This window comes from Alosa pseudoharengus, unplaced genomic scaffold, assembly GCF_046254945.1.
Source record: "Alosa pseudoharengus isolate Yale_2024_CS ecotype anadromous, Long Island Sound unplaced genomic scaffold, YU_APseudo_1.1 YU_APseudo_1.1_scf_13, whole genome shotgun sequence".
NCBI classification, from domain to species: Eukaryota; Metazoa; Chordata; class Actinopteri; order Clupeiformes; family Clupeidae; genus Alosa; species Alosa pseudoharengus.
In genome coordinates, this window is record NW_027468598.1 from 6153752 (window position 1) to 6180488 (window position 26737).

Genomic DNA, 26737 nt, shown 5'->3' on the forward strand with positions numbered 1-26737 from the left:
AAAGGTGAGAGAATGCATATTGAAAGATTAAGACTTTGTCTTTGTTCTTGTGCAGCAGTGAGATCTTAACATCCATTTGTCAAACTCACTTATTGCCAAGGAGGCTGAGAACAAATCAATAGTACACACTAGATAGAAGATTGTAAAAACATATCAAATATTGAATTCATTCATCTCAATTATCTAAAGAAAGTCAAGAATCACTAAACTACACAAACTAAAATATGCTGTATGTTGTGTCATTTTTAAAAATATTCACTTTAAGATGCATTATGGGACATTTAGCAATTCCATATTAAGTTTACTGCTCAGGTGGTGTATGAAACACATCTTTTCAAATGTTCAAATCTAATTTAGAAAGAAAAAAACACAATGGATTGAACACCTGAATATATCATAGTATACCAGGTTACCAATAGCACCCTCAAATGAATGTTGATGGCCTATGGTCCATGTTATGTTAGACATGAAGGGGAGACAGACACCTCCATATATTTTCTCTCGTTGCCAGACAGAAATCCCATGAATCATTAGATATGCTTTATAGCATTGTGTTTCTAGCCAGCAAATCCAAAGAAGCATAGGTTTTCCAGGTAGCTACAGTATCATATTCTCAGTACTGTTCTATGGAGTTGTTGTCGCTTTCTCTTTGGTTGTTCATAGACTTATTAGCTTGTTGAACATGTCCAAACCAATTTTCAAACTCCTAAATGTATAATTGTTTCAGTGGCTAAAACTAAAATCCATAATATCCTTCCTAGACCATTTCAAGGAAGGAAGTTACTTTGTGAGGGTTCTGTGGTCACTATCTTTGCCATGAGACTTTAAAATTCAGAGCTCAGTTTGCCCATCACTTCCCAGAGACCCGAGGCATTCTTATTTATCAACCTCCCAGTGGCTGTGGGGATGTGACAGGACAGATGTCATTCATCATTTCCATGGAAACTAGCTTTCTGCCGGACAGCCACCGCAATCTGCAGCCCATCAGACCTCCACCACTCCCTGTTTTTGTCCCTCACAGGCTGCCATCGCTGCCCAGATAAGATTGTCGCCGACAACCTCAACTCTGCCTGTCAAGTTGGGAAGAAAAGGAGGGTGAATGGGGAGTTGAGAGGTTTTCTTTTATAGTTGCTTTCTCATTATTATTATTATTGTGCTTTCTTTTTTCTGCTGTCAGCCTTTGACCTGGTTTTCTGAGAGAGGCTGTTTGAAGCACCGTGTGTCAGGGCTGGGATATTATCGGGTGGAGGCAGTGACAGCTCCGTTCAGAGATCAGGTGGCTTTATCTGGTTGTAAACAGATTGAAAGTAAAAAGGAAAGGCTAAGATGTAAAACTCTGAGCTACAGAGTACTATGACATACCAAGGTAACAGAGTGTAAATGTGCCATCTGTTTGGATAGAAAGGTCACCAGGGAAGCAGTGGAAGAAATGAAAGTCTTTGGGAGAAAAAGCATGGCACACATCCCATACTTTAAACATTGCTATATTAGATTTTATTATTGCCTATATTTTATATAAAAAAAACAATGTTCAGCGCAGGGACTTGAGATGTAGACGGGTGTCACACATTATATTCCGACAGAGCGCAGGAGAAAAAGTTGAAATAACTTCCATATTTAGCAACCCTGTTCCTTCCGCTGTTCTTTCAAGAGCAGATATCAAATGGAGAAAAAGTACTTCCCCAGGAAACAAAGTGTGCCTGACTGCCATCATCAGCGGATCTCCTCGCTGCCCTTGAGGGATTGATCAGATGCAGGGCCCTGTGTGGCAGAGAGAGGGAGAGCGAGCAGAAGGGAGAGATAGATAGATAGATAGTTAGATAGATTGGAGATGAGCAGGCATTATTTATTTAAAGGGATAATTAATAAGAGGCCCGTTCCATCACCGTCTCATCCACCTCTGATGCGTTTCATTTTTAATGTTATTCATGGGGAGGAGAGAGAGAGGAGGGGGACATTTGAGATTCTCCTTTTCCTTATTACTGCGGCACAGAAAGTGTCACATTACTTTGCCCCATGATTACTTGCGGGTGCCCTCAAACTGTACATGAATACTGTATTTGCAACCAGGCCAGATGAAGGAGGGGTGACCGGCCATTGATCAGGCCAGCAGATGAGCCACTCATGTCAGATGGTTTCCCCCAAGATTATTTTTAAAGGCGGACATTTTGCAAGGGTTTAAGAGTGCTGTGGCTATGACATGAAAATCTATAGGAAAAGACCAAATAACACAAAAAATGTGTGAGGCCCTGTTAGTGGGTTAGAAATGAAATTGTGTTTCTGGAGTTGAGCCACAAACAATCTCATTGTCAGTCAAGCAAGACGGGTGATATTAAAGATTCTCATTACAGGGCTCTCCAAATGTCTCCTCTCAATCCTGGCAGATGGACAGTACTCTGGATCAGAGCTGACAAACATTAATATGAAATGAGCGCCACTGACGGGCTCGTCTCCTGCTGTGGGCGCACCATGCAAAAGGGACTGGTTACCGGGAGGGCTGGGTGATTGACAGCTACTCACAGGTGACAAAAATGGTCCAAGCACCCTTGTGTCACGTGGACAAGTTTCTTTGCTCGTATCCTTGGTGGGTTTAGCAGTGAGATTCTGGAATTTCTGTCCAAATGATTCAGCCAGCTGTGGATACTCCAAACTAATGCCTCACACACAGACAGTGTTTTGTATGGTTTTGTGGATATATTGTGGTAATGTCATTTTCTTTGCTTTTTACAGTCCATAGCTATAAGAGGACCAGCCATTGATGTTCTCACCTAAATGCACAGACTAAAATATGATCTGATATTTCAACATAAAATTTACATCAACAAAAATGACAACAGATTTGTTTATATTCTGTGTTAAGTTTGGTTTATGTGCAATCTTTGAATGTGTCTACCTTTGTCACTAGGTAGTGTTGTGGAGCATCCTGCCCATTTTTCATCCCCAAGCTAGTGATCCTCAAACACTGCCATTCAGCACAGTGTTTAATTATGCATCAGTATTAGCAATGAACATGGGCTCAAGATGGACAGACGCCCAAATCCCACTTTTTTTCGACAAAAGGAACCCTTGAGTAGAACCCTTCCTGTCTGATGAAGCCTAGACTAGACCGCGTCCTCTTCTGCTCTTCAAAGCATGATGATTGTACATGCTGTGTACAAGGACTCCTCTGCACAGCCCCCACACACACCCCATTCTTTTTATCCCACATTTGTATCCCCACCACATTTACCTACAGCATGTGGTAATTAGCCTGACGCTAGTTTAGCTTTAAACAGTCCCTTTGTGCTGGCAGCTTTACAGGGCTCATTCATTCCACACAGTTTGTGGAGTTTGTGACAGTTATGTGGCCTTCAGTGGGGTCCAAATAACATACTTTCTCCTGTATCTCCTTCACATGAACTAGAGTGGGAGCGGGACACCAGGCCCTTTTGATTTATTTTTAGTCTGGCTGGGTGGCAGCAGGTGCTCTCCTCCTTGGGCTTATGGCATCAATATAAATGGGAGATAATTACTTTTGTGACAATGTGCCAATTAAATTAGACTCGGCAAAACAACATAATGGCGATTTGTTATGCTCTAGTGAGCAATAACACACCAATCATAATTAACCACCCGACGCACGTATGAGCAAAAGCCTATGACGTGAAGCTGCGGGGGGAAAAAACAGGAAAAAAGATAAGATTTCATTCTCTTTCCTCGACTTTCCATCAGCTGAGTAGATTTAATGCTTGATACTGGTGTCATGCAGCTTTGCTGAAGGTTTGACTGAAAGAGTAGACAGGGAGCGAGGGAGAGAAAAGAGGGAGGGAGTGAGAGAGCAAGGGAAAGGAAAGAGGGAGGGAGTGAGAGAGCAAGGGAAAGGAAAGACTGATGAACCTGCAGGGAGAGAGATGGAGCTGAAATGTGATGGATTATGAAGCAGGGTATGTCAGGGCCATTTCATTCATATTGACTCTTTTCTGGATTATTGTAATATCTATTGGCAGATTTTATTCTAATACTTTTATACTACTATTTCAGACAATATTTCAGACAGGTCTGTTACTGACCCTCTTTAAAAGTAATGCATTTGTAAAAATAAAAGCATGCTTGGTATATCTCTTTTCTGCTGTTTACCACAATAAATCACAATGTTATTCAGAAATAATACACTGATGCACTACACTGAATCATCATTCATAATTCAAAGATTCGATATATTAAGGATATGTGAGGTTTAAGAAGCAGAACAGCTTGTCATTCCTCTTCTATCTCAGATAGTTTTGAAAGTCAAGGGGCTTTTCCAGAGGCATGGGTTAAATCCACAAGTGCATCTGCCTCACACTAAAACTAGTCCCTTGTATTCCAATTGATGCATTGCTTCTATGCAGAAATAGGAAAGAACAGCGGAAGAAAAAGAATTCCAAATGACAACCAGAACAAAAGCCCCGGCAGTACATTGTTAAGAATGTCAACATGGAGGCTGCCGGCAACCTTCTTCCCCCTCCAGCATGGAGCCTTCCTCAGCCCGCCGCTGCTTATTCATTGGGCTTCCGATGGAGAAGAATGTCATCCCCGCTCCCCCTTGTTCTTTATCGCGCAGTGCCATTCACTCTCACTCTCTCCTAACTTTGCTTTGTTGCTCTTCTTTTTTGTCCCCTGTCTTCCAGCCTATTAGCATCGTTCTTCTCAGTGCCTTAAGTCAGAGCTTGAGGGTGTTTTCATGCATGCATTCAGCTTATTGTTTGTGGATTGTCCTCTGATTCAAAACAGAAGAATCATTTTATATTGGTAGTGTACTGTATGTATGCGTGTGTGCTAGGGCACAAACAACCCTGCATCACACAGAAGACACATTTATACAAATTGTTTCAAGAAAAGGCATAGGTGTGAGTGTGTGTGTGTGTGTGTGTGTGAGAGAGTGAGCCAGGGCCTCCTGCAGGTGATCATTAGTTATTAAGAGGCAGCTCTTTGTCCCAGCTGTGGCCCCCTATTCACCACTGAGGGCCTCTGTCTGTGTCATATGGTCCCCTGGCCCACTCAGCCTGCGAAAACGTCCCCTCTCGTTTAATATCAATATTTTACATTTGAAAAACCCTCCTTGGTGGGAAGGTTTGTAAATGCTCAAGGGCCCAGCAAATTACACCCCATAATGCTCCGGCTGGGTCCAAGGAGCTCTCCAACCCTGCTCCCCTTTCAAGCTTAATTGTAAGCCTTTGATTAGATTGGAGGGAAAAAAGAGAAAAGAAAAAAAGCAAGCTTAAGCAAAAGCCTGTTATGTGCAATTTACGCTTCTTAAAGAGCCATTTTCATAGGGATTAATTATCAGGGGCCAATTATTTGGAATTGTATCATGCGCAAAGGTTAGCTGTAGGTGACAAGGGAAGAGGAAGCAGACAGGAGGGCGATGGTGCCATGCGCCGTGCCACCGCATACTAATGCCACCGGAGAATGAAGTCACCCACCGAGCAAATTGCGCTGACCTGGATGACATGCGTTTTGTGGTGATGAGACACACACACACACACACACACACACACACAAGGATGAGAAAAATGTCAGCCTTTGCCAGGGGAGAAGAGAGGTCTGTAACTGAGCACTAGTTTTCAGTGGTGTCCTAGGCTAAATTCTTTAAAATACACTAACATATGGGCACACACATACATGTTCTGCGTGCCACACACACACACACACACACACACACACAGAGTATATATAGATATACTCTCCCCCACACACACCACGATTTTCTCGCTATTCACAGAGGGATGGGTTCTCTAATGTGTCTCTTAAGGAGAGTAAGAGATCAGGGTCTAACATGGCTGTGAGGAGCCGATAGCCTGGGGCGATAGGATACTGCTGTGGGGGGCATGAATTAAACACACCCTCAGCAGAGGACTGAGACTGAACGCTCATGGAAAGGGAAAGCCACAGGCACTGTTAAAACACACCAAGACAGCATGCAGAGTTTTGCATGTGGTTGTCCTTCAAGCAGGGGAAGAACGTGCAGGCTATTCATTTAAGTGTGCCACATGAAAAGCCACAAAGAGGTTTTCAAAATCTATTCATTTAAGTGTGCCACATGAAAGCCACAAGGAGGTTTTCAAAATGTGATAGAGCTGTAGGTCAAAACATTTAAAAGCACATGGTATATAAAAGGCTACAACCAGCCTGGATAAAAGATTCTTTAGCTATCATAAAATCAACTAAGATGTTACTCATGGGTGCTCGTGGTCATGTTGAGTTGGCTATTATAAAATGTTTGCTTTTATCATAATGGTAAACACAGCCTTAGTCCCTAAAAACCTTACTCATCACCGACTTATAAGGAACGGACACAATGTGACCTTGACTGTTCAAAGCTAAATAAATAAATAAATAAGTAAAACGACAAGCTGGCTCCCAATCAATACCCTTTGACCACCTCTCTCTCATAACTGCTGTTCTGTCAAAGTGAATGTGAGTGTGGAGGAGAAGGAAACAAACAGTGGAAAGGTCTTGAAAGCCCAGCAGACTCAACCTGGCATTGATTAGGACCAGGACCCTCCATGTTCACGCCTCCGCAAAGGCAGGCCCCGGTGTGCACCCGCTAAAGCCAGTGAGGTGATGGACAAGGCCACCTGGGCTCTCATACCTCCAATGCTAACATTTACAAGAATGTTGTATGGATTGCTTTGAACATTTCACCACTCTGACACCACTACTTGCACATATGTAAGTGTTAAGATTATGTACAGTATCATATACAATATATCAATAGAACTACTACTTTAGTGCAGAATCCAATAAGGTCATTTATGTAAGTATTTGAAATTCACTTATCTGTTAAAAAAAATCCATAAGGGTTGTTGCACCGATTATGGTTCGATCATGGGATCCCATCCAATGCCATGCTTCAATCAAGGTTGTGTTGTTGAAGTTAAAATGTCACACTAGAAATCATTGTTATGACAGTACCCATCTTTAAAAGCTGTATTGTCAATATTCATTGCAGAAAGTATTGAATGAAGCATAACGACCTCAAGTCAGTGGAAAATGTGAGTAGTATTTCACTGTTGACTCAAACAACTGCCTTCTAGCCCAGCCCTGTGACTTAAAGTGCAGTCAGTGATTGCAGAGTGGCAGATGTATTGGCAGAGAGCTAAATCTATCATGCGCAATTAGAGGAGAGTGGTGAAGATGAGGGCAAAGTTGATTGATCCAGGAGAGAAGCGGCAGACAGGGCGCTTCCAAACATGCTGGCATCCACAGCGGCAGCGCCTCTCATCTGCTGGGCAGTTCCAGTCAGTGGACACTTCCTCCTTAGCAAGAAATCAGATGTGGCAGTCCATCCATTTCCTTCCCTGTCTTGCTGCCCCGTGTTTGTTTTGGGTGTGCTGTTGTTTATGCTGCCATGACACTACTCCTCAAATGTTTGGCACCCACAGACCACAAAGCCCATCTGGAAGAATTTCCTGAATTTTAGACGTAATCAAATTTAAAAATAACTAAAAGACACTATTCTGCATGGCTTCACTGATTTTTTTTTTTTGATTACGTCTAAAATACGTCATACACAAACAAAAAGTAAAGTGGTCAGATCAGAGTAAAACTTGTCTGTCCTCCTCTCCTCTCCTTCTGTTCTCCTCTGCTCTGCCACTCGGGCCCAGGAAGCAGCATATGCATAATGTATCCGCTGGCATTTGCCATGGCTTCAGAAGAGAAGATGGGGGGAGCGAACCCTGCCAATCATCTGGAGCACAGCGTGCCAATTGTTCTCCTTCAGTTGTCATGGGGCACTCGGTTATGTATTCGTTTCCCCCTGTTATTTATTGCTGATGGGAGGCTGGGGGGGTGGGAAGGGGAGAGAGAAGCAGTCTGCACCCCCCCCCCCACACACACACACACACACCCACACACCCACACACACACACACATAAATATATTCATATCGCACCCTTTACTCTGAGGGCGACCGTCATGGTCGCCTGGCTTTTACTACTTTCATGCCTCTTATTCCCTAATTCCTGTCGCACCTGGGCCTCCTCTGCTACAGAGGCCAAAGCCAACAAGGGTACCTCTTACTTCTCTCTCTCTCTCTCTCATACACACACATCAATATAAAATATATATTTCTGCCCTGCTGTTTTTCTCAGATTCAGAAAAAAACATTCAGAAAAAATAATAAAGCATTGGGAATAACTATACAGTTTATATTTTATCATTATTGTCATTATGAGGACAGAAATTACATACATTACTTACATCTTCATAAATGCTAAAATGCTTTAAAACTATTACAGCACTGAAGTACTGAACCTCACTCTTCAAGAGCATATTCTTTTGGAATTCCGTAGGATGTTGTACAACTGCCAGATGGCTAAAAGCTAGTCATAGTCAAGTTTATTTATATAGCACAATTTAAAACAACCTGTGGTTGACCAAAGTGCTCAAAAAAAATAAAACAGATAAATAAATAGATCACTAATTGCATTATTTGCAGCTTCATGTGAACCAAAAAATAGAATTTCTGTTTTGGATTCATTCAGTTTAAAAAAATTGGTCGACATCCATTGTTTAATCTCTTTTAGGCAATCAAGCAATAGGTTTAGAGCACCAGAGGAACCACATTTAAATGGGAGATACAGTTGTGTATCATCCGCATAGCAATGATAGGATATACCGTGCTTTTTCATAATTTGACTGAGTGGCAACATGTACAGTGAGAATAAAATACAACTAAGCACTGACCCCTATGGAACACCATAAGATAAGGGGGCAGATGAAGATGAAGTATCATTGAAAGAAACTGAAAAGGTTCTTCCCTTATATGGTGTATGAGACAGCACACTGCCATGTGCCACATACCTAGATGCTGTGGACAACAGTTTTTATTTTTCATAAATATAAACTGTCCTTAACAACATATGTTCAAAGAATTAAATATTCACCTGTGCAGACACAATTACCTTGACTAACTCACTATTCCATGGCCGAAAGTCACTATCGCTTGACTGATAACAATAATGACACTACAGTGCCATCTAGTGGTGATGCAGTTTCAAGTTCATGAATTTGAATCATGAATTGTCAAACGCAGGGATTGGTTGACAAAAACTATTTCAAGCGAATCATTATCTCATTTAACACAGCTTGATGTTGGTGTTGAAAGGACCATGGATGCTGCTTTAGGCTAAGCACATGTATCAAAAATACATTGAACACATGAATTTAGATTCAGGTGTGACAATGCAACCACAGTAGGATGTGACCTGCGTGTTTGTTTGACTCATATCATCAATAGGGCCACAACAATATAAGCAGCCTTAATTCATATTAGTTCATATCATATTGGGCTCCTTTCAACACATAGCTGATTTGAATATTTCCATGATTTTTAATGAGGCTCAACAAATGCTTGCTACTGCTACTGCAGCATGAAAAGATGACTTGATAGACACATATATATGTCTCACACACACATACACACACAATGCCGGTGGCTTTTTCATTTTAGAAACGGCTCCATCAGCATGACTGACAAGCTGTGTCTTATTGTGCACGACGAGGCGAGACAATTAAGATGTGCACAGCTTCAGTGCAGTACAGAGATGAGATATCTTTATGACACAATAGCCAGCAAAGAAGAACAAAAACTGACCATGGAATGCTGGAAACTGTCAGTTCTATACGTTCATTCAGAACACTGGCCTCACTTGATGGATGGATTTTGAGAGAAAAAAAGTAGGAGAAAGAGATAGAGAGTACTGTATTATACTATGGTCGTGTTGATAGAGCTTAGAGTGGAATTGAATTGAACTGAATTAGATAGGGAGAGAGAGATGACTTGAAGCCTAATTTAATTTTTTCATTATGTGGCAACAACAGAGGTGGGCACAGTGAGAATCCTGGAGTCCATGTTTCCAGGCAGGACAAAAGAATAACCTGTCATATATTCAAAAAATATCAACATTTTGACAAAATGAAATGAATGAAGTAACAATGATTTTGTTAATTCATACACAGAAATATGAGCAGCAAGCAATGTTTAAGGTAATTTTACCTTACTGTATGAGCTCTTTCAATGTGTCTATAGACCTTATAGACTGTATATCTACTCCAAATGATGACTGTACAATATGGGTCTTTTTCTCCATATCACACTATTAAGGTTTTGTTGCAAAATTTGGATTGAGGTATATAATTATTTGCCGAAACATTTAAGTGAGCTCTTTATGCTGACCTTAAAGCTGTCAGATCTGAAAATACCAAAGGTAATTCCTCCGCCTGAATTCAATAAGAAAATTCAAATCCTCTTGGTGGCTCGGAACTGTTGCTCGAAGACACCTTTAGAGTTGATATTTACCATGCTGCAAGCACTCAGAAATTGTTCTTGCTCATTTGAGTGCTAGAAAGAATGGCATTTGGATCAATGCAATTACTGTCCATACTTAATTGGAATCATCTATAATCCAGATATCCTTGGCAGAAGTCTGGCTGAAGAGGGGAAGAGTTAATTACCTGCCTGAGAAGACACTTTGAAAAGAAATAGGGAAAAATTGCAGCACAGCTGCCAAGAAGGCGAATGGCAATGATGTGTGGCAGGCAGCGATGGTAGGCATTTGGGCACCCCCAGCTCGACCACCAAGTCCCTCTATTACCACTCCTGTTAAGCATCATGACAACTGCCATACACCTGCCAAACACCAATTGTGAACTGGTAGTGAGTTCACTAAAGTCTATAATTTATTATTAGTTAATATTTGGACTACCTTTGCTGAAGACATAAATAAATATTGCTAATTGCAAATACATCTTCAAATGTTAGAAAGAATTGATAGGAATATACAAAGCGGTTGGTCATATAACAGAAATAAGATTATCCAATTACTCCACAATACCACTAATTTCCAAACATCATATAAAATTAGTTGATTCATGGCATGCATGCATGATAAATGTGAAGCATTATTCAATAACTGGTTGCTGAATTTTCATTGTTATAGGCAGAAGGCTCAGATAGTCTCCCATATTCCTGCCAGTAATGGCAGATTTTTTCAAGAATGTTCCTTTTGTTCAAATTCACTATTTTATCATTAAATAAAATTAAACTTGTACATTATTACACCAGATTCATTTTGCAAAATGAAAGCTGCTTTTCTTGATAAGATTGCATATAACATATGCTTATGCCCCTACTCTGAATGGATGTAGACTTGATTCAGACAGGACGTGCTCTACTGTGCTGGCATTCATCGATTGTGTAGCTATGAAAGCACCCTCTGAACCATGACGTGTTGGAGCCATATCTTTTGACTTGGAGATGTGTCAAGCTGCAGATCCTCACTGCTCTTTACAACGCCACCTTCACAACAAAATGCAAGCAAAGCCTTTCCCAGGAGGCACAAGGGACTTGGGGCAGGACTGATGAAAATTGTTTTAATTAAAGCCTATTTTTAAAGATTGTTGAAGCAGACTTCTGACCTTGTAAATACGTTTTCATTAGTGGGTCTACCCCATTTTATCCATATAATATGTGGCAAAATTATTACAAACATGCAGCTGAAATACTCACACACACACACACAACATACAGACTTCTGGACAGAATCTATCCCATAAATCTGACAGACTATTAATAGTCCTCCTTTCCATGTGTAACTTCAAAAATGTAGCCAAGGTTATGTCTTAAACTAGAGACAAAGCCGAATGAATGGGCAGTATGTTGATAATCCTCACACTCTGTGTGGTCTTGTGCTACAAAGGGGTAAGTTCCAAATGCAGGTGTGTATTTAGGAGGGTTTGGGATCTGTGGTCGGTGTTTCTGTCTGTGTCTGGTCCCTCAGTGTTGATGTCGTTTCATCTGCTGCTGTGTTGGTTTGCTGCTCTTCTGCCAACATTTCGGTCAATTTCATGGCCAGTATAGGGTCTCTGTGTTCTGCTGCCACCTGCAGGACAAGAGGTATTGTATACTCAAGTCAAGATCATATTTATTTAATGTACTTTTCTGCTACAATATATTTCTTTATATTAACAGAAAAAAAACTGGATCATCAGTGGATCATACTGTAACGGATAATGGTACATCTTCCCACAAGAAAATGTAGGCAGCTCAAGAAATGAAACATCAAAGTTTCAAAGAAACCTACTGAGTAATTACACAATTTAACAAAATAGTAGGTTTGACTTACATCACGCTTAATGACAAAAAGAACATGTTAATGGCAACTAGTTTGGTTAGTCAAATGCGCATGTGTGTTTGCCGATACCTAGTAGCAATACTACCACTGATCGAGTATGGGACACTTGCTTATCACAGAACTATAATTAACAACAGAAGAACTCACTGTGGGACCACCCTTTCTCCTGAGTATAATGCCTTCTGCCAGAAGTGCCTTACTGGTCTCCTCAAAGAGGCCGTCTTCTTCAAAGTTTCCCGAGCTTTGCAATTCATTGTACTTCTCCACAAACCTGCCAAACACAAAGCCAATGGATTGATAATTTTCTGTATGTTTCAGTATACAGTCATAATGAACTCTAGTCAGGGTTGTACTCCTGGGCTACTTTTTGGTAGCCTGGGTGCCATTCCGAACTTAGTACCGCCCACAACATTTGAGGTTGGGAAGTTCGGTCTGGCATTGCTCCATTGTGGAGCAAGTATGCTCGCCCTAGATCAGGCGGACCAATCAAATCAGGCTTTAAGATGATGGACAGGTGAGCAACAGCGCCTGGTCTATCACGTCATCTGAGCACGCTTAGATTAGGCTTATGTTTGAAACAAAAACGCTGTGGCTAGACGGATACATGGCTTTTAAGACCCCATATGGAAAATGCATATTATTTAATGAGGTTTTATCACTGAAAACGATTATTTCTGAAAACTTTGGCCAGAGTTGAGATGTGGGAAAACTTGTGGTTTCACTTTCATCAAGGGAAAACAGCGCTGTTGCATTGCGACATGTTCCCTCGTTCGTTTGAAATCTCTGATTGACCACCTGTTCGAGGGATTTGCGACAGCCTTTCCCAGCTGTTTAACATGTTTGTAGCATATCAGTGTTCAACAGAATTATTTTTAAAAACGGAGGGGATATAGGCTATCCGTTTTTTCCTAATAGCCTACCCTAGTACGTATCTCTTAGATTTCGCTAATGAGTGTTGTAGGCTAGGAGTTATTGACGGCACTAACTTTTACAAAAGACCAGAAAACAATGTTAAGGCATTTGTGAAGAAGAAGGATGGTTTGTGTGTTTTCTTCCTACAACGGTAAGCTATTTCGTTGCTCTGATTGGTTAGGTCTATCCAATTGAGTGCAGAGGCATTCCCCCCCTGTATCAGTTGAAACACGCCCCATAATTATGTCCCAATGGAGCAGTATCAGACTCATATTCTGACTAGAATTGAGTATGACTACGTCAGGCTAACTTTTTGGTAGAATTGTAGAAAAATTGTAGTATTGTTGTCTGTTGTGGTATTTTTCTAGTCATCTATGACTCACGGCAAAATCCTCAGTTACCCTCAGGGGAGAAATAACGTTGGAACTTGAATTTAAATGCAGTGCTACTTTGTCACAGAATAAACAAATCTATCGGAATGTAACAATACCTTCAATTCAAGATTAGATATGATTCACGACTTTAGGTTCATGATGCAATTTTCTCACAATGTTTTTACTTGAATAAGCTGCAGTCGGTGTTTCCCACAGAAAATATGTTAGTTAAGGTGTCTGACCAGGGGGAGGGGCATATGGGCTATGTATAGCTTAATATTACTATAATATTATAATAATATTTTTTATTATAATATTATATTGTTATAGGCTATAAACTACTTATATAAAAATATAAAATACTGTATTTTTGATTATTTAATGACAGCAAACATTATGCAGATATTATAGCCTAGGTGCTGTTAAGCTACATTATTCTGTGCTCTTTCTGTCTCTTGCTGCTTCATCTGTCAGCAGCACTGGTAAAAGCCTTGAAATATTATAAACAAAGTAGCCTAATTGGCTAGCTCATTATAGTCTAGTACGGACTGTTCAGTTTCCCCACGTGGCTTCAAAGTGTAACTCTGGGGTAAAGACAACCTAGGGTCTGTTTACGGTAGTTAACAACTTCAAACTTTTGATCGAGAGCAAAATTATGTTAATTGGTGGCGTTTTGAGCAAGACTGTTGATTTGCATCATCACTGGATGGGCTTACACTGGCAGGGATGGGCAAACTGCGGCCCGCGGGCCGGATCCGGCCCGCCAAGCACTTTCATCCGGCCCGCTGAGCATTTCATTTGGTTATCAGACTGCTCGCTATTTTTTTCCTGCGATATAGACGACGTTGGTTAGCTTTACTGCAAACTGCTTTTCACTCTCCTTAGAGAACGTTTACAATGTCAATGTCAAAACATCATGTTAAATAGAGATAACATCATGTTAAACTAAGTTAACTCTTAGTTATCTCCTTTGCAGCAGATCTAACGTGAACATGCGATCCATTTTCCATAATTCACCCTTCGCTAAGCCACACCCGAAAACCGCCACAGGCCAATCGTGGCTTAGCAACCCGTCACTAGGCACGGGAGGTCTGACAAGCTTTTCGAGTTTTGCCGTGTTAACCTATGGAGACTGAAGGCCTGTGGGTCACGAAGGGCACTTATTTGGATGTGTGGTGCCCTAACCCACGTAAAGACACAGTGAAATGACATGTTACACTATAGAAACATGATATAATTGGGAACACATATTGTTCTAACTATAAAAAATGGCATATTGCATGATATTTCCATAACCGCGAGATACACGCTTCACGATAACGGCAAGAAGTTGTTAACAGACGTTCACCAAGATGTATAGCCCATCAGCAATCTATTTAAAATAACATCTATTTGAAGTACCATTCATGATATGTTGTCAAATATTGAAGTTGTGGGAAGTACATAGCTTAAATGGTATGTTTCTTTCGTCCCCCATGCCTGTTCCATTCATTCTGGCCAGGAGAGTCGAATGAAACAAAACGCACATTCGACTTCTGCTTAAATAACTCATGAACGGTTTTGTTCAGAGATGAAATTCCAACTGTATTTGACAGAGGACGGATGTAGGTTGCTAGTGACAAAATATTAGCTTTCAGTGTGGTACGATGTCTTTGTAAATTACATTTCATTGAAAAGTCCCGGTTCTCCCCCATGTAATAGACGTGCAGGGTCCTAAAGCTTGTCAGGCATAGCAACAGTAACTAAGGAGGGCGGGACTTAGCGAAGGGTGAATTGGGAACGTGTCTGCACTCACGAGAGGGAGAGAGAGCCGCAGGTTCCAGCTGGCTTGTCATTGTTGATAATTGATACCTCCTTCTTACAAGAAACTTTTAAAAGGAAATCATGAAGGCAGCAGTAGTTCCCACTACTGACCATTTAAAAAGTGTGAGAGGGCCATACCTTAGCAGGCAGAAGATCATTGAGAAATAAACGTGAATTAAAGCGACTGTCTTAAAGCGACAGTGCACAATTTATACATGTTAAACAGCATAAAATTAGCAGTATTTTTAAGCAATTAATATTTTAAAAGAAATACTTTTCATACTAAATTATAGGTTATAAAAAATGTTTTTTTATGTGTTTCGGCGGAGGGGGGGGGGGGTGGTTGGGGGGGTTTGTTGTGCGGCCCGCCGGCCAATTTTCAAAACCCAGTGTGGCCCTTGAGCCAAAAAGTTTGCCCACCCCTGGCTTACACTGATACTAACAGGGCAAGGTGCCACGTCACTATTTTATACCACTAACAATGCTCAAAATATTATTACACTTCTGTGGTAGTGTGGTGAGGGTTTCTACAAATTTGTGCAAGGGGCACACACAGGGCATGAAATTGGCACCCGCCCACACGCCAAATGCGGGTAACTTTTGTTATTGGCGGGTGAAACTGTCAATCTACCTGCCACGTTGGCGGGTAGCCAATAAGACAACACAACACTGAGCAAGGAGATGCACTGTCGGGATTGCCGTAGGAAATGTACTCTTCACTCCGCTACATTTTCAAATGCCTTTTGTTACGAGAGCAAGTTTATTATTGGAGAAAGTATCTCAAGGGAGAAAAGAGCACCTCTCCCCCGGTACACAACGGCGTGGGAGAAAAGAAACAGGGCTTCAGAAAGTTACGTTTCCCCGCGATTATAAAAGTAATGGCTGGCCTATGTAGCCTACTACACAGAAGTAGATGTTCTATATAGCTAACAACTCAGTTAACGCAATGACGTCCTGCCAGTTGCTGCATCTTCTGGTGAGGCTGCCAGAGTGCCAACGAGACTAGAGGTATGACATGACACGGAAACTTCCACATATATTCATTTCTGGCCAGCATCGTTCAACAATCACATTGGACAAGGAAAGTAGGCCTACAACTTAATTTACAAGCAAAGCAAATGCACTGGAAATCGAGCATACAAGTTAGAAAAAGCCTAGCATTCATTTATGTAGCCTCAATGTTGCAGGACATGACATGAGACGGTCGGCTGAGAAAACAGATAGCCTGCTCTGTCGCTCTGCCCGAGTGGATATGCCTAGGCTATTATAGCCTAAATATAGGTCTACCCATAATATAGCCATTGTTTTTAGGTTACATTGTCTGTATGGTGAAGTTATAACCAGACTTCTAGCAATGCAAAGCAGAAGAATCAGCTGCAATGTATTGGAAGACTGCTTTTCAATCCATAGCCACGTAATGCTTATTCTGGCTATGACAAAGTATATTAAATAAAATATATTTGAATTGGGCTTTTAAAATATGTTTGACTATATGAATAACCTACAGAGGAGGAGAAAAGCAAATAGGCATAAAGGATACTTTTGTATCCCTTTAAAGGTCCATCAAAAATATAAAAATATAGGCCTACAAAAAAGTAACTTGTTAGGGCCTACTTGAGTAATTTATTAACAAAGTACTTTTTTACTTTTACTTGTGTACTGTAATGTGTATTCTGTACAAGTTCAAGAACCATTCTTATGCATTTTCTGAGTCGTTCACCTTTATTTTGGGCACAAAATAATTTTGGCTGGTAAAAAAACACTGTGGCAGGTGGATTTCAAAATTCACCTGCCACAGTGGCTGGTGGCCAAAAAAGTTAACTTCAGGCCCTGGGCACACACATCCCAGAGGTTAAAGTAGGTGCTGGACTCAAAGAGACTTGAGTAAAAAGTCCATACACTGGAGCTCCAATTGATAAGATGGTTTAATCAACACAAGTGTAACGTTTCAGGCCACACTGCCCTTCCTCACACAAGGTTGCCCTTCCTCAGACAAGGCTTCTACAGACAAACCAATATATTGTAAACGTTGTGTACAGAGAGGTTACAGTATAACAAGATCTGTATCTGTAGGAAGAAAATTCCATGGCTTCCTGGTCCGATATCGTCAAATCAGTGGCTGTGTTCGATCTTGCAGATCGATTTATTTATTCGTTTATGGACAATTAGTTGCATCGCAATTAATTTTTTCATTCGGTTTTAATTTTCACACGTTCGTAACGATTTTTAACCGATTCACGGTGCATCGTTACATCCCTACAAATCAGTGTAGAACAGGGGTCGGCAATTACGTTTGGACCCGGGCCAATTTTTTTTCAGACAATGGCATCGCGGGCCATAGCTTTTGTAATGGGGGGGGGGGGGGGGGGGGGGTTATAGGCCTACTATTTAAATTATTAATTATTATATTATATTAAAATAAACATCATCTAACTTTTAAAATGCATTTAATTTAATTCCATTAAAAACGTTTATTTGCTTATGTGCGCTGTTTTTATGCCGCCTGCTGCATCTCCTGTCGTCTCTCATGAAACAGGCGACTTGCCTAGCAACTTGCCGTAACTAATGTGTAGGCTACAAATATTATTCTTTTGGATGACGTGTAAATGATTAGCTGAACATTGCTATATGCTAGTTATCGATGCAAAATGTCGTTGTCAAAAGCCTTGAAAAGAAAAATTGATTCAGAATGCAGGACCTACAAAGAAGAATGGAAGCAGAGGTATGTGTTGAGCCTGCCTGCATTTCTTAATGCCAAGCCTATTAATTTAACGAAACATAGGCTATTTTTGACCTTGCCCACTGGAAGAGGGAGACAGGACACTGTTGTTGTTTTTTTGCACAAGATTACGCGCACTCGCGTGCCAATACCGTTCCGACCTGTGCGTCATGGATAACTGCAAGGATGTTCCACCTGTTTTGTCACTTTAGTAGGACTATCATCTATACCTCAATAAATGTTTTGAAATTGATGGGATTGCTGTAGGCCTTTTTTTCTTTTTAAAAACATGGGGTTAAAAAAAAAATTCATTCAACAGCAAATTAACGTCATCTCGCGGGCCAGATAGAATAGATGGCGGGCCAAAATTGGCCCGCGGGCCACTATTTGCCGACCCCTGGTGTAGAAGATATGTTGCCGTGCTTCCTTTACAAAAGAATGAAATGTGATTCATCAATCCACAATATTGAGACATACCTTTGACATGTTGACACAAAGTTGGACTTGGACAGATCGATCGTTCTTGGACCATTCCCATATGTGTCATAAAATTTCCTGCAAGTAGCATATAATATGGATGACTACATTGACATTGTAATGACAACATAAAATTTGACATGCAAATGAAACACAGATAATTGTTAATGGCTCATATTGTACATCCAGACAGTCTAATTATAAAATGACAAAATGACTGGAAATAAAAGATTCAAACTTACGCTCGGATTACATCTTCTCTGTAGAATATTTCTGGCACTTTATCCTCAGTATTTCGAACCGTCCTGGTCAATGGTTTCACGTAAAGCGGGTTTCTCTTTGGTGGGAATGCAGCGTACACATCGTACCAAATCGGTTTGTCTTTCTCTTTGATCACACCCGCACGCATTAAATCTCTCACTCTAAAGAAATAAAAACAAGGCTTTTTTAGAGGAGTCAGTTAATCAATGGTGGAAACTCACCATCCAATATTGTTTTCAGGACATGAAGAATAGTGGTCGAATAAGAATGTTTATCTGAGGTTTTTTGATTTTTAGATTAACACCTCACCTGCTGCACCAAAAGCTTTAGACACTTGTTGTGGCAGCATGTATTTTCAAACCCTTTAATATCAAATGCAACTTCATCTTCTATGATTCTGTTGGTGTCATTTGATAGACCATATGAGTGCTCTACAACCATTTATTTTTGTGGTGATCCTTGTCCTAATCCTTGATACAGATATGCAATAGCACTCCCTAGAACAGTGTTTTTCTACCTTTTTTGTGCCACGGCAGACTTTTGACACTTAAAATGTCCCACGGCACACTAACATCCTGTGTGAAGAAAAAATAAACATACCATAGCCTAAAATTTCAAATAATACACAGATATGGCCTTATTATGGCTTCTATGCAAGACCTGCTCAATAAAACAAGCGCCCTCTTTTGTAGGTGACTATATCTAATTTAATTGTTGTTATGAACTGGATATGTGATGATTCTGTGAATACTGGATATGGGCCCCCCGTTGTACAATGCCTGCATACCACAAATAGTGCAATTATACAATCAATGAGAGCATGTGGTTATAAATTCTTTGATGCAACAGTTGCTTTTCTGGACCAGTGAGTGACATTTGGGTAATTTTCTGCGGCACACCTGATGATCTCTCACGGCACACTAGTGTGCCCCGGCACAGTGGTTGAAAAACACTGCCCTAGAATAAGCAAATGCAGTCTATTCAATGGAGACCTACAAATCAAATCTGCACTCCCAAGGTTCCATGAAGATTCCTGGTGCCGGTGAGTAGCTATAGTAGTAGTACTAGAAGTAGTAAAGCAAATCTGAGTTAAATGGTCAAACATTCTGGCAGATGGGCATGCCCAACAAACCTGTATTCAGGTAGCCTACAGAGTAGAGTCTGGAAAATGTATTCACATGGTAACTCTTCATTTTCACATAAAAGCATCCTAAATATGTCATCTATTCTTGAATTTCCCCTGGGGATCAATAAAGTATCTATCGATCTATTCAATCTTCTAAGGGAAAAAAAAGGTGTAGGGCTTCATAGATATGTAGGCTACTGTAGATGGCATGGCCTGCTTCTAAGGTGAGTGCTTAATCTGAACACTCTGTTGAATGGTCTTATTCTGTCAAGCAGACATGACACATGCATTATGGTTTTGAACTTCATGTGTTGCTAACTTTTGGCCTTCCTAGACTTTTAAATCATCACTCTTAACATTACACAAAAGTATTCTGTTCATCTCAGGTTTGAACCAATAGCCTACAAAACAACCCTACATACAAACCATGAAATTCTTTGAAGCTGCTTCAAGAAAGCCGCAAGCCAACTAAACTGTTACGTTAACGTTACAAAAGGAATAACCCAATGACTATGATAACCTTGAAAGGGACCAAGCTGAATAGCCGAACGTACCGTGTGAACACAGTGCCGAATTTTTCAAGTCGACTCCCCGCCATGATATCATTCGATTGTTTTATAAATATCACCAAAATGTTCGCATGCAGACAATTCTATGGAAATCTTAGAAAAACATGTTAGCCAGCAGCTCTATTTACAAGTTAACCACTGCCGCCGCATGCAAGTACTGCACGACATCCGAATTGATGACGCTGTATGGTGCCTCTCCTAGGACAAATTGTACGGTTTGCAATTTTTCCAAGTTTCCATAATAAAAGTTCTCGATGTTGTGTATGAACTAGGCTCCGTATTGATTCAGCAATAAACTATTCATTAGATTGAATTTCAATCTAATGAAATATATTGAGTTTCAATAATATCGTGTTTATTAAAAGTGACTTGGCTATTTCTAGGATTTTGACAGGTCCATCATGGCACTTTTAAGAGAATAGGCTAGGCCTACTTTGTTGACTGCAATGGGACATAGTAGCTATAAACATATAGCCTATTTTCACTTGGAAAAAAGTATTCTTATTCTTGAATCTGAACATTGAGTCATATGAGAACATGGAGGCAATCCTATGAGGAACACCTATTGTGTCATTTCAGGATGTTTTTATTCTTGAATAAAATGCGTTTTTGAAAATCACTAATAGGACTAGGCTATTTGTCAAGGCTGTGGTGGGGTCTGATGTGACAGAGCCTGACGGTCAATCAATTTAATTGCAATTTCTCTGCCTGCGAACATGCAAGAATCAAAACTATTTGCATGTAAGCAGGGATTTCAGTGACCCTTTCAGACATATCAGAGAATTCTATTTGTTTCAAGGATATTTTAGTGTGATGGGGTCTGACCCTTTAGATTGTCCCCCTGAAAGAAGCAGGTAAAAAAAAACTGTTTAAAATCAAATAATTGAATGAGAGGACTTACTTGATCAATTTCAGCATCACCATGGTCAAATGATGTCACAGTCAGAATTTCATGTTTTTTATTTTTTTTAAAAACATCTGTTTTTATCACAACAAAACTAGGAGCCTAATTAATTACATATCCTTTTACAAAACAAGTCCTAGAAATCAATCATCTAGTCAGTTTACGACATTTTTGGATTATACCATTTTCATTCATTGAAACAATCCCGGGAGAGGAAATGTGCGTTTCTGGTAGATAGTCTAAAGCGCAGCGAGTCTTTAATCATCATGAGGTAAAGCTTATTCCTCGTTTCTGTCAGGAAGACTTAATTGGTCACTCATCATTCATTACCAATCACCTGTCTGCATCAGTCTTTATAATGACATGACTTTGCACCTGCATGTTGCTTTCAGGTGCCGATTTTCGATGTTCCGTATCCATGCATGGGTAGACCGTGGTAAAATTGGTTTTATATTGGACGTTGGATATTCGACACATTCGAAATATCTATTTAGCACTGACTACGAGGGTCGAATTTGTGTCAAACCAACTTTAATGTGTTTAAACAAGGCCTGCCTATATTACACAAAGCTTCTTTTGTCCAAAAACCTATGTTTTGATTTTATGAATTTTTTAGGCTGATAAAAGATTTCAATCTATTATGCGGCTTCACCTTTTGACTTACCCATACTAAAACACATCTCCTGAACTCGGCTTACTGCCCTTTCTAGTACACAAAGCTTCTTTTTCCCTAAAACCTACTCTTTGATTTTATACAATTTTTAATGTTAAATGTTTCAAATCTATTATGCAGCTTGCCCTTTTGACCTACCCATGTCAAAACACATCTGCTGCACTCGGCTAACTGCCCTACATAGTACACAAAGCTTCTTTTTTTCAAAAACGCACTCTTTGATTTTATATTATTTTTTTACTATTCAAAAATGCTATAAATCTATTATGTGCCTTCACCTTTTGACCTACCCATGTCAAAACACATCTGTTGCACTTGGCTAACTGCCCTACATAGTACACAAAGCTTATTTTTTCCAAAAACTCACTCTTTGATTTTATATTAATTTTTTACTATTAAAAAATGCTATAAATCTATTATGCGGCTTCCCCTTTTGACCTACCCATGTCAAAACACATCTGCTGCACTTGGCTAACTGCCCTACATAGTACACAAAGCTTCTTTTTTTCAAAAACGCACTCTTTGATTTTATATACGTTTTTTACTATTCAAAAATGCTATAAATCTATTATGCGAATTGACCTTTTGACCAACCCATGTCAAAACACATCTGCTGCACTCAGTTAACTGCCCTACATAGTACACAAAGCTTCTTTTTTTCAAAAACTTACTCTTTGATTTTATATAATTTTTTTACTATAAAAAAAAATAATATAAATCTATTATGTGCCTTCACCTTTTGACCTACCCATGTCAAAACACATCTGCTGCACTCGGCTAACTGCCCTACATAGTACACAAAGCTTCTTTTTTTCAAAAACGCACTCTTTGATTTTATATAATTTTTGTACTATTCAAAAATGCTATAAATCTATTATGCAGCTTGACCTTTCGACTTACCCATGTCAAAACACATCTGTTGCACTCAGCTAACTTGCCTACATAGTACACAAAGCTTCTTTTTTTCAAAAACGCACTCTTTGATTTTATATACATTTTTTACTATTCAAAAATGCTATAAATCTATTATGTGCCTTCCCCTTTCGACTTACCCATATCAAAACACATCTGCTCCACTCGGTTAACTGCCCTACATAGTACACAAAGCTTCTTTTTTTCAAAAACGCACTCTTTGATTTTATATAAATTTTTCACTATTCAAAAATGCTATAAATCTATTATGCGACCTGACCTTTTGACCTACCCATGTCAAAACACATCTGCTGCACTTAGCTAACTGCCCATCATAGTACACAAAGCTTATTTTTTTCCAAAGCCCACTCTTTGATTTTATAGATGTTTTATTATCAAAAAATGCTATAAATCTATATTATACATTTATTGAAAATTTAAAAAAATCCAGTTGATTTACACAGCCAAATGGAACTTTAAATATTTTTAACTTAATAAATATAAATGATGTATGTCTACCTACAAAGAGGTAGCTTGTTTTTTTGCATTTTTGAATAGTAATAAATTAATATAAAATCAAAGAGTGAGTTTTTGGAAAAAAGAAGCTTTGTGTACTATGTAGGACAGTTAGCTGAGTGCAGCAGATGTGTTTTTACATGGGTAGGTCAAAAGATGAAGGTGCATAATAAATTTATAGAATTTTTGAATAGTAAAAAATGAATATAAAATCAAAGGGTGAGTTTTTGGAAAAAATAAGCTTTGTGTACTATGGAGGCCAGTTAGCTGAGTGCAACAGATGTGTTTTGACATGGGTAGGTCAAAAGATGAAGGCGCATAATAAATGTATAGCATTTTTGATTAGTAAAAAATTAATATAAAATCAAAGAGTAAGTTTTTGGACAAAATAAGCTTTGTGTATTATGTAGGGCAGTTAGCTGAGTGCAGTAGATGTGTTTTGACATGGGTACGTCAAAAGGTCGATTCGCATAATAGATTTATATCATTTTTATAAAGTAAAAAATTTATATAAAATCAAAGAGTGAGTTTTTGGAAAAAATAAGCTTTGTGTACTATGAAGGCCAGTTAGCTGAGTGCAACAGATGTGTTTTGACATGGGTAAGTCGAAAGGGGAAGCCGCATAATAGATTTATAGCATTTTTTAATAGTAAAAAATTTATATAAAATCAAAGAGTGAGTTTTTGAAAAAAATAAGCTTTGTGTACTATGTAGGGCAGTTAGCCGAGTGCAGCAGATGTGTTTTGACATGGGTAGGTCAAAAGGTGAAGGCACATAATAGATTTATAGCATTTTTATAAAGTAAAAAATTAATATAATAAAGGAAACTGCACTTTGGTTATCCCTTTAAACTGCCTTTAAGGGATAGCCTGCACACAACAGCAGATGTCAATAATCCTCTATCTAGGCTACTGTAGCCTGCAGGTGAATTAAATATGTTGGCATAACATAAGGGATAGATGTAGGCCTATTTCTTTACACAAAAAATCTAATAATGGATTGAAAAGAGGTAGGCCTAATAATAGACCAGACATGATTGAATAGATATAAGAAAATGGACAACATATCCACATCAGTCCCCATCAACACAACTCTTTTCACAGGTCAGGATTATTACAATCTAAAACAGATTGTTCAAAATTATAGAGCTAGGCTACTGTAAAAGATTCAGTTTGTATTTTCAGAAACACCTTGGATCAAGTTTAGAGATATGCAACATTAAAGATGGGTTGCCATCCAAATATATTTTGCGCGTATATATCAAGCTCATTATCATACATAGTCACCATGTCTGTTGACCCCCCCCCCCACTGAAGTGTCCTCTTTTTTACAAACCCAAATCTGGTCACCCTACTGTAGGGACTAGTAGCCTACTAGAGTTTCCACAAACTCTTTCTCTGCCGAAAGAGCAACACCTCTAGCAAGCACAAAGTCTTCAGGCCAATACTGCACCCAGTCATTCACCTTTTTTCCAAGCACAATGCACTGTGCTTGTCGTCATTCGTAATCCCCCATTAAGTCATGGCAGCCGCAAGCACAGTTCTTCATTAGGCCTACATTAACATCTTAATCTTTTAATTTCAGGAGCAGCTCCTCTTTGTTTAATGTAAATGCCTCACTCTCTAAGTTAAGGGTATGCATCTGTCGGCAGTGGAGTACTAGTCCCCTAACTCACTGTAACTATCTACTTCACGCATCTATGCGGGGCTGGTTCTTGTAGGCTATAGCCAAAACATTCATTGAGGGACAATGCTTTGGGTCATATTTAATCTTACTTCATCCAGGTCACGTGGTGTCAACTTACTTACCTCCTTATCTAAGCTATATCTAACCCTGTACTCTTCATGTCTTTATCCCACCACAGTAGGAGCAGCAGCATAGTGAACTCACATCGTTAAATCTTTAGATCTTGCAATTCACTTTTGAATATCCATATGTCCCTGGATCTCAATCACATATTTCTCAATAGTCATATGATCAAATCAATTGATTATCAATTCTCAATCATCAATTATCAATTATTCGGCTACATCACCAATTCACTCTAACTATCTACTTCTTTACAGGGACTGTGGTGCTGGTTCACATATACTAAACATCCATTTACTCTTTGCTCAGGAGCAGTGCATTGTTTCACATTTAATCTTATTTCACTCGGTCAGCATGATGAGGATTACTCTATCTCTTGTCTTGTTTCTTTAAGTTATATGCTAAATCATCCTCAGCGACCATCCATAAGTGCCAGTGTACTCCAGCTATGTATCTGTTGATTTGTATTTTGTCTTGTTTCAAGTTATGTTGTGCCCTTAGGTCTGCTTCTGGTTAGTTAACCCTGGTTCTGAGCTCTGCAAGCATTCTTTCAGCAGCTCTGTGTTTAATGGGTTCAACCAGGTGTTTTGCCTCAATGGTAGTCCTTCTGCATATGATTCACGGGAGGTCTTCCCTTATTTACAGGTTCTGGTCTCATTTACTAACCTGATGTTACTAATGCACCCCTTCTTCTACCTGCTGTTTGTCTATGCCTAGGCCTAAATAATGGTTCACAATTATTTTAACTGCCATGGCTGGGAGATGTGGCCTCTACAATAGGCCTATACTGGTTGTTGGTTTAGTATTGGTACTGCCTCAACAGCAGCTGCACTAGGATTACCCGCTTCCTCAATCAAGTCACTCGGGAGATGGTCCTCGTCTGCTTATGAATTTTATATAAGACCTCAGGATCGTCATTCTGGACGCTCAAGTAGCGCTGTCAAGAATCTAAGGTAAGCTTCTTTGCAAAGGTCGGGTGGTGGTTCAAAGGCTCAGCTAAAGCCTTATCTCGATTGTCCCAAGCCATTCTGATTTCAGTCACTTCGCACCGGCACTTAGGCACAGAGTTAAGTAGCATATTCATACATAATAGTTACATACGCACCGCTGCCCCTGGTCAGCTTCTGCAAGCTCAAACCACGGCACGTTTAGTCACAACATTTCATGCCTATCCATTTCACTTCTTAGTAAGCACTTGTCAATCGACATATAGGCTCATCATTGACGACTCGGCAGTCGTCTCGAATCGCATCGTTCGTCAAATCAGCACAAATCCACGGGTGCTTGCACCACATTCTTGCATCGCAAGAACTGAGCTTATGCAAGCTCCTGCACTTCGAATCGACCTCTGCATTACCAATGCTGGTTATGCTCATCTTTACACTCGAGAGCACTCATCTCCATGAGCTGTTCTTATTCCTCGATCCCTATTCTAAAGAACTATTACCCATGGTCAATGTCTAATATTCATGTTTTCTTGTCTTGTTTAGCTAACGTTACCTATGCTGCTCATCTTATTTTGGG

At 39.7% G+C, this 26737-nt stretch overlaps 1 protein-coding gene across 2 annotated transcripts; it reads right to left on the minus strand.

The window, feature by feature from the left end:
- Nucleotides 1-11383: 11383 nt before the first annotated feature.
- On the minus strand, nucleotides 11384-20576 carry mrps23 (mitochondrial ribosomal protein S23). 2 transcript variants are annotated; one of them, XM_076281928.1, is made up of 6 exons: nucleotides 20385-20576; nucleotides 19222-19279; nucleotides 18686-18865; nucleotides 18444-18521; nucleotides 12306-12429; nucleotides 11384-11906 (listed from the first exon to the last, which is right to left on the minus strand). In XM_076281928.1, the coding sequence occupies exons 3-6, from the start codon at nucleotides 18850-18852 to the stop codon at nucleotides 11751-11753; spliced, it is 525 nt and encodes a 174-aa protein (XP_076138043.1). In that variant the 5' UTR covers nucleotides 18853-18865; nucleotides 19222-19279; nucleotides 20385-20576; the 3' UTR covers nucleotides 11384-11750. The 2 variants fall into 2 exon arrangements, with proteins under 2 accessions (XP_076138043.1, XP_076138042.1); XM_076281927.1 differs by lacking the exon at nucleotides 19222-19279.
- Between the last annotated feature and the right edge of the window lie 6161 nt (nucleotides 20577-26737).

Coding starts and splice junctions, on each gene's coding strand:
- mrps23 (XM_076281927.1), bottom strand. CDS start 20,428: ATGGCGGGGAGTCGACTTGAAAAATTCGGCACTGTGTTCACACG. Junction 12,430..18,443: donor TTTGTGTCAACATGTCAAAG/GTATGTCTCAAT, acceptor TGTGTTTGGCAG/GTTTGTGGAGAAGTACAATG. Junction 11,907..12,305: donor GGAGAAAGGGTGGTCCCACA/GTGAGTTCTTCT, acceptor CTTGTCCTGCAG/GTGGCAGCAGAACACAGAGA.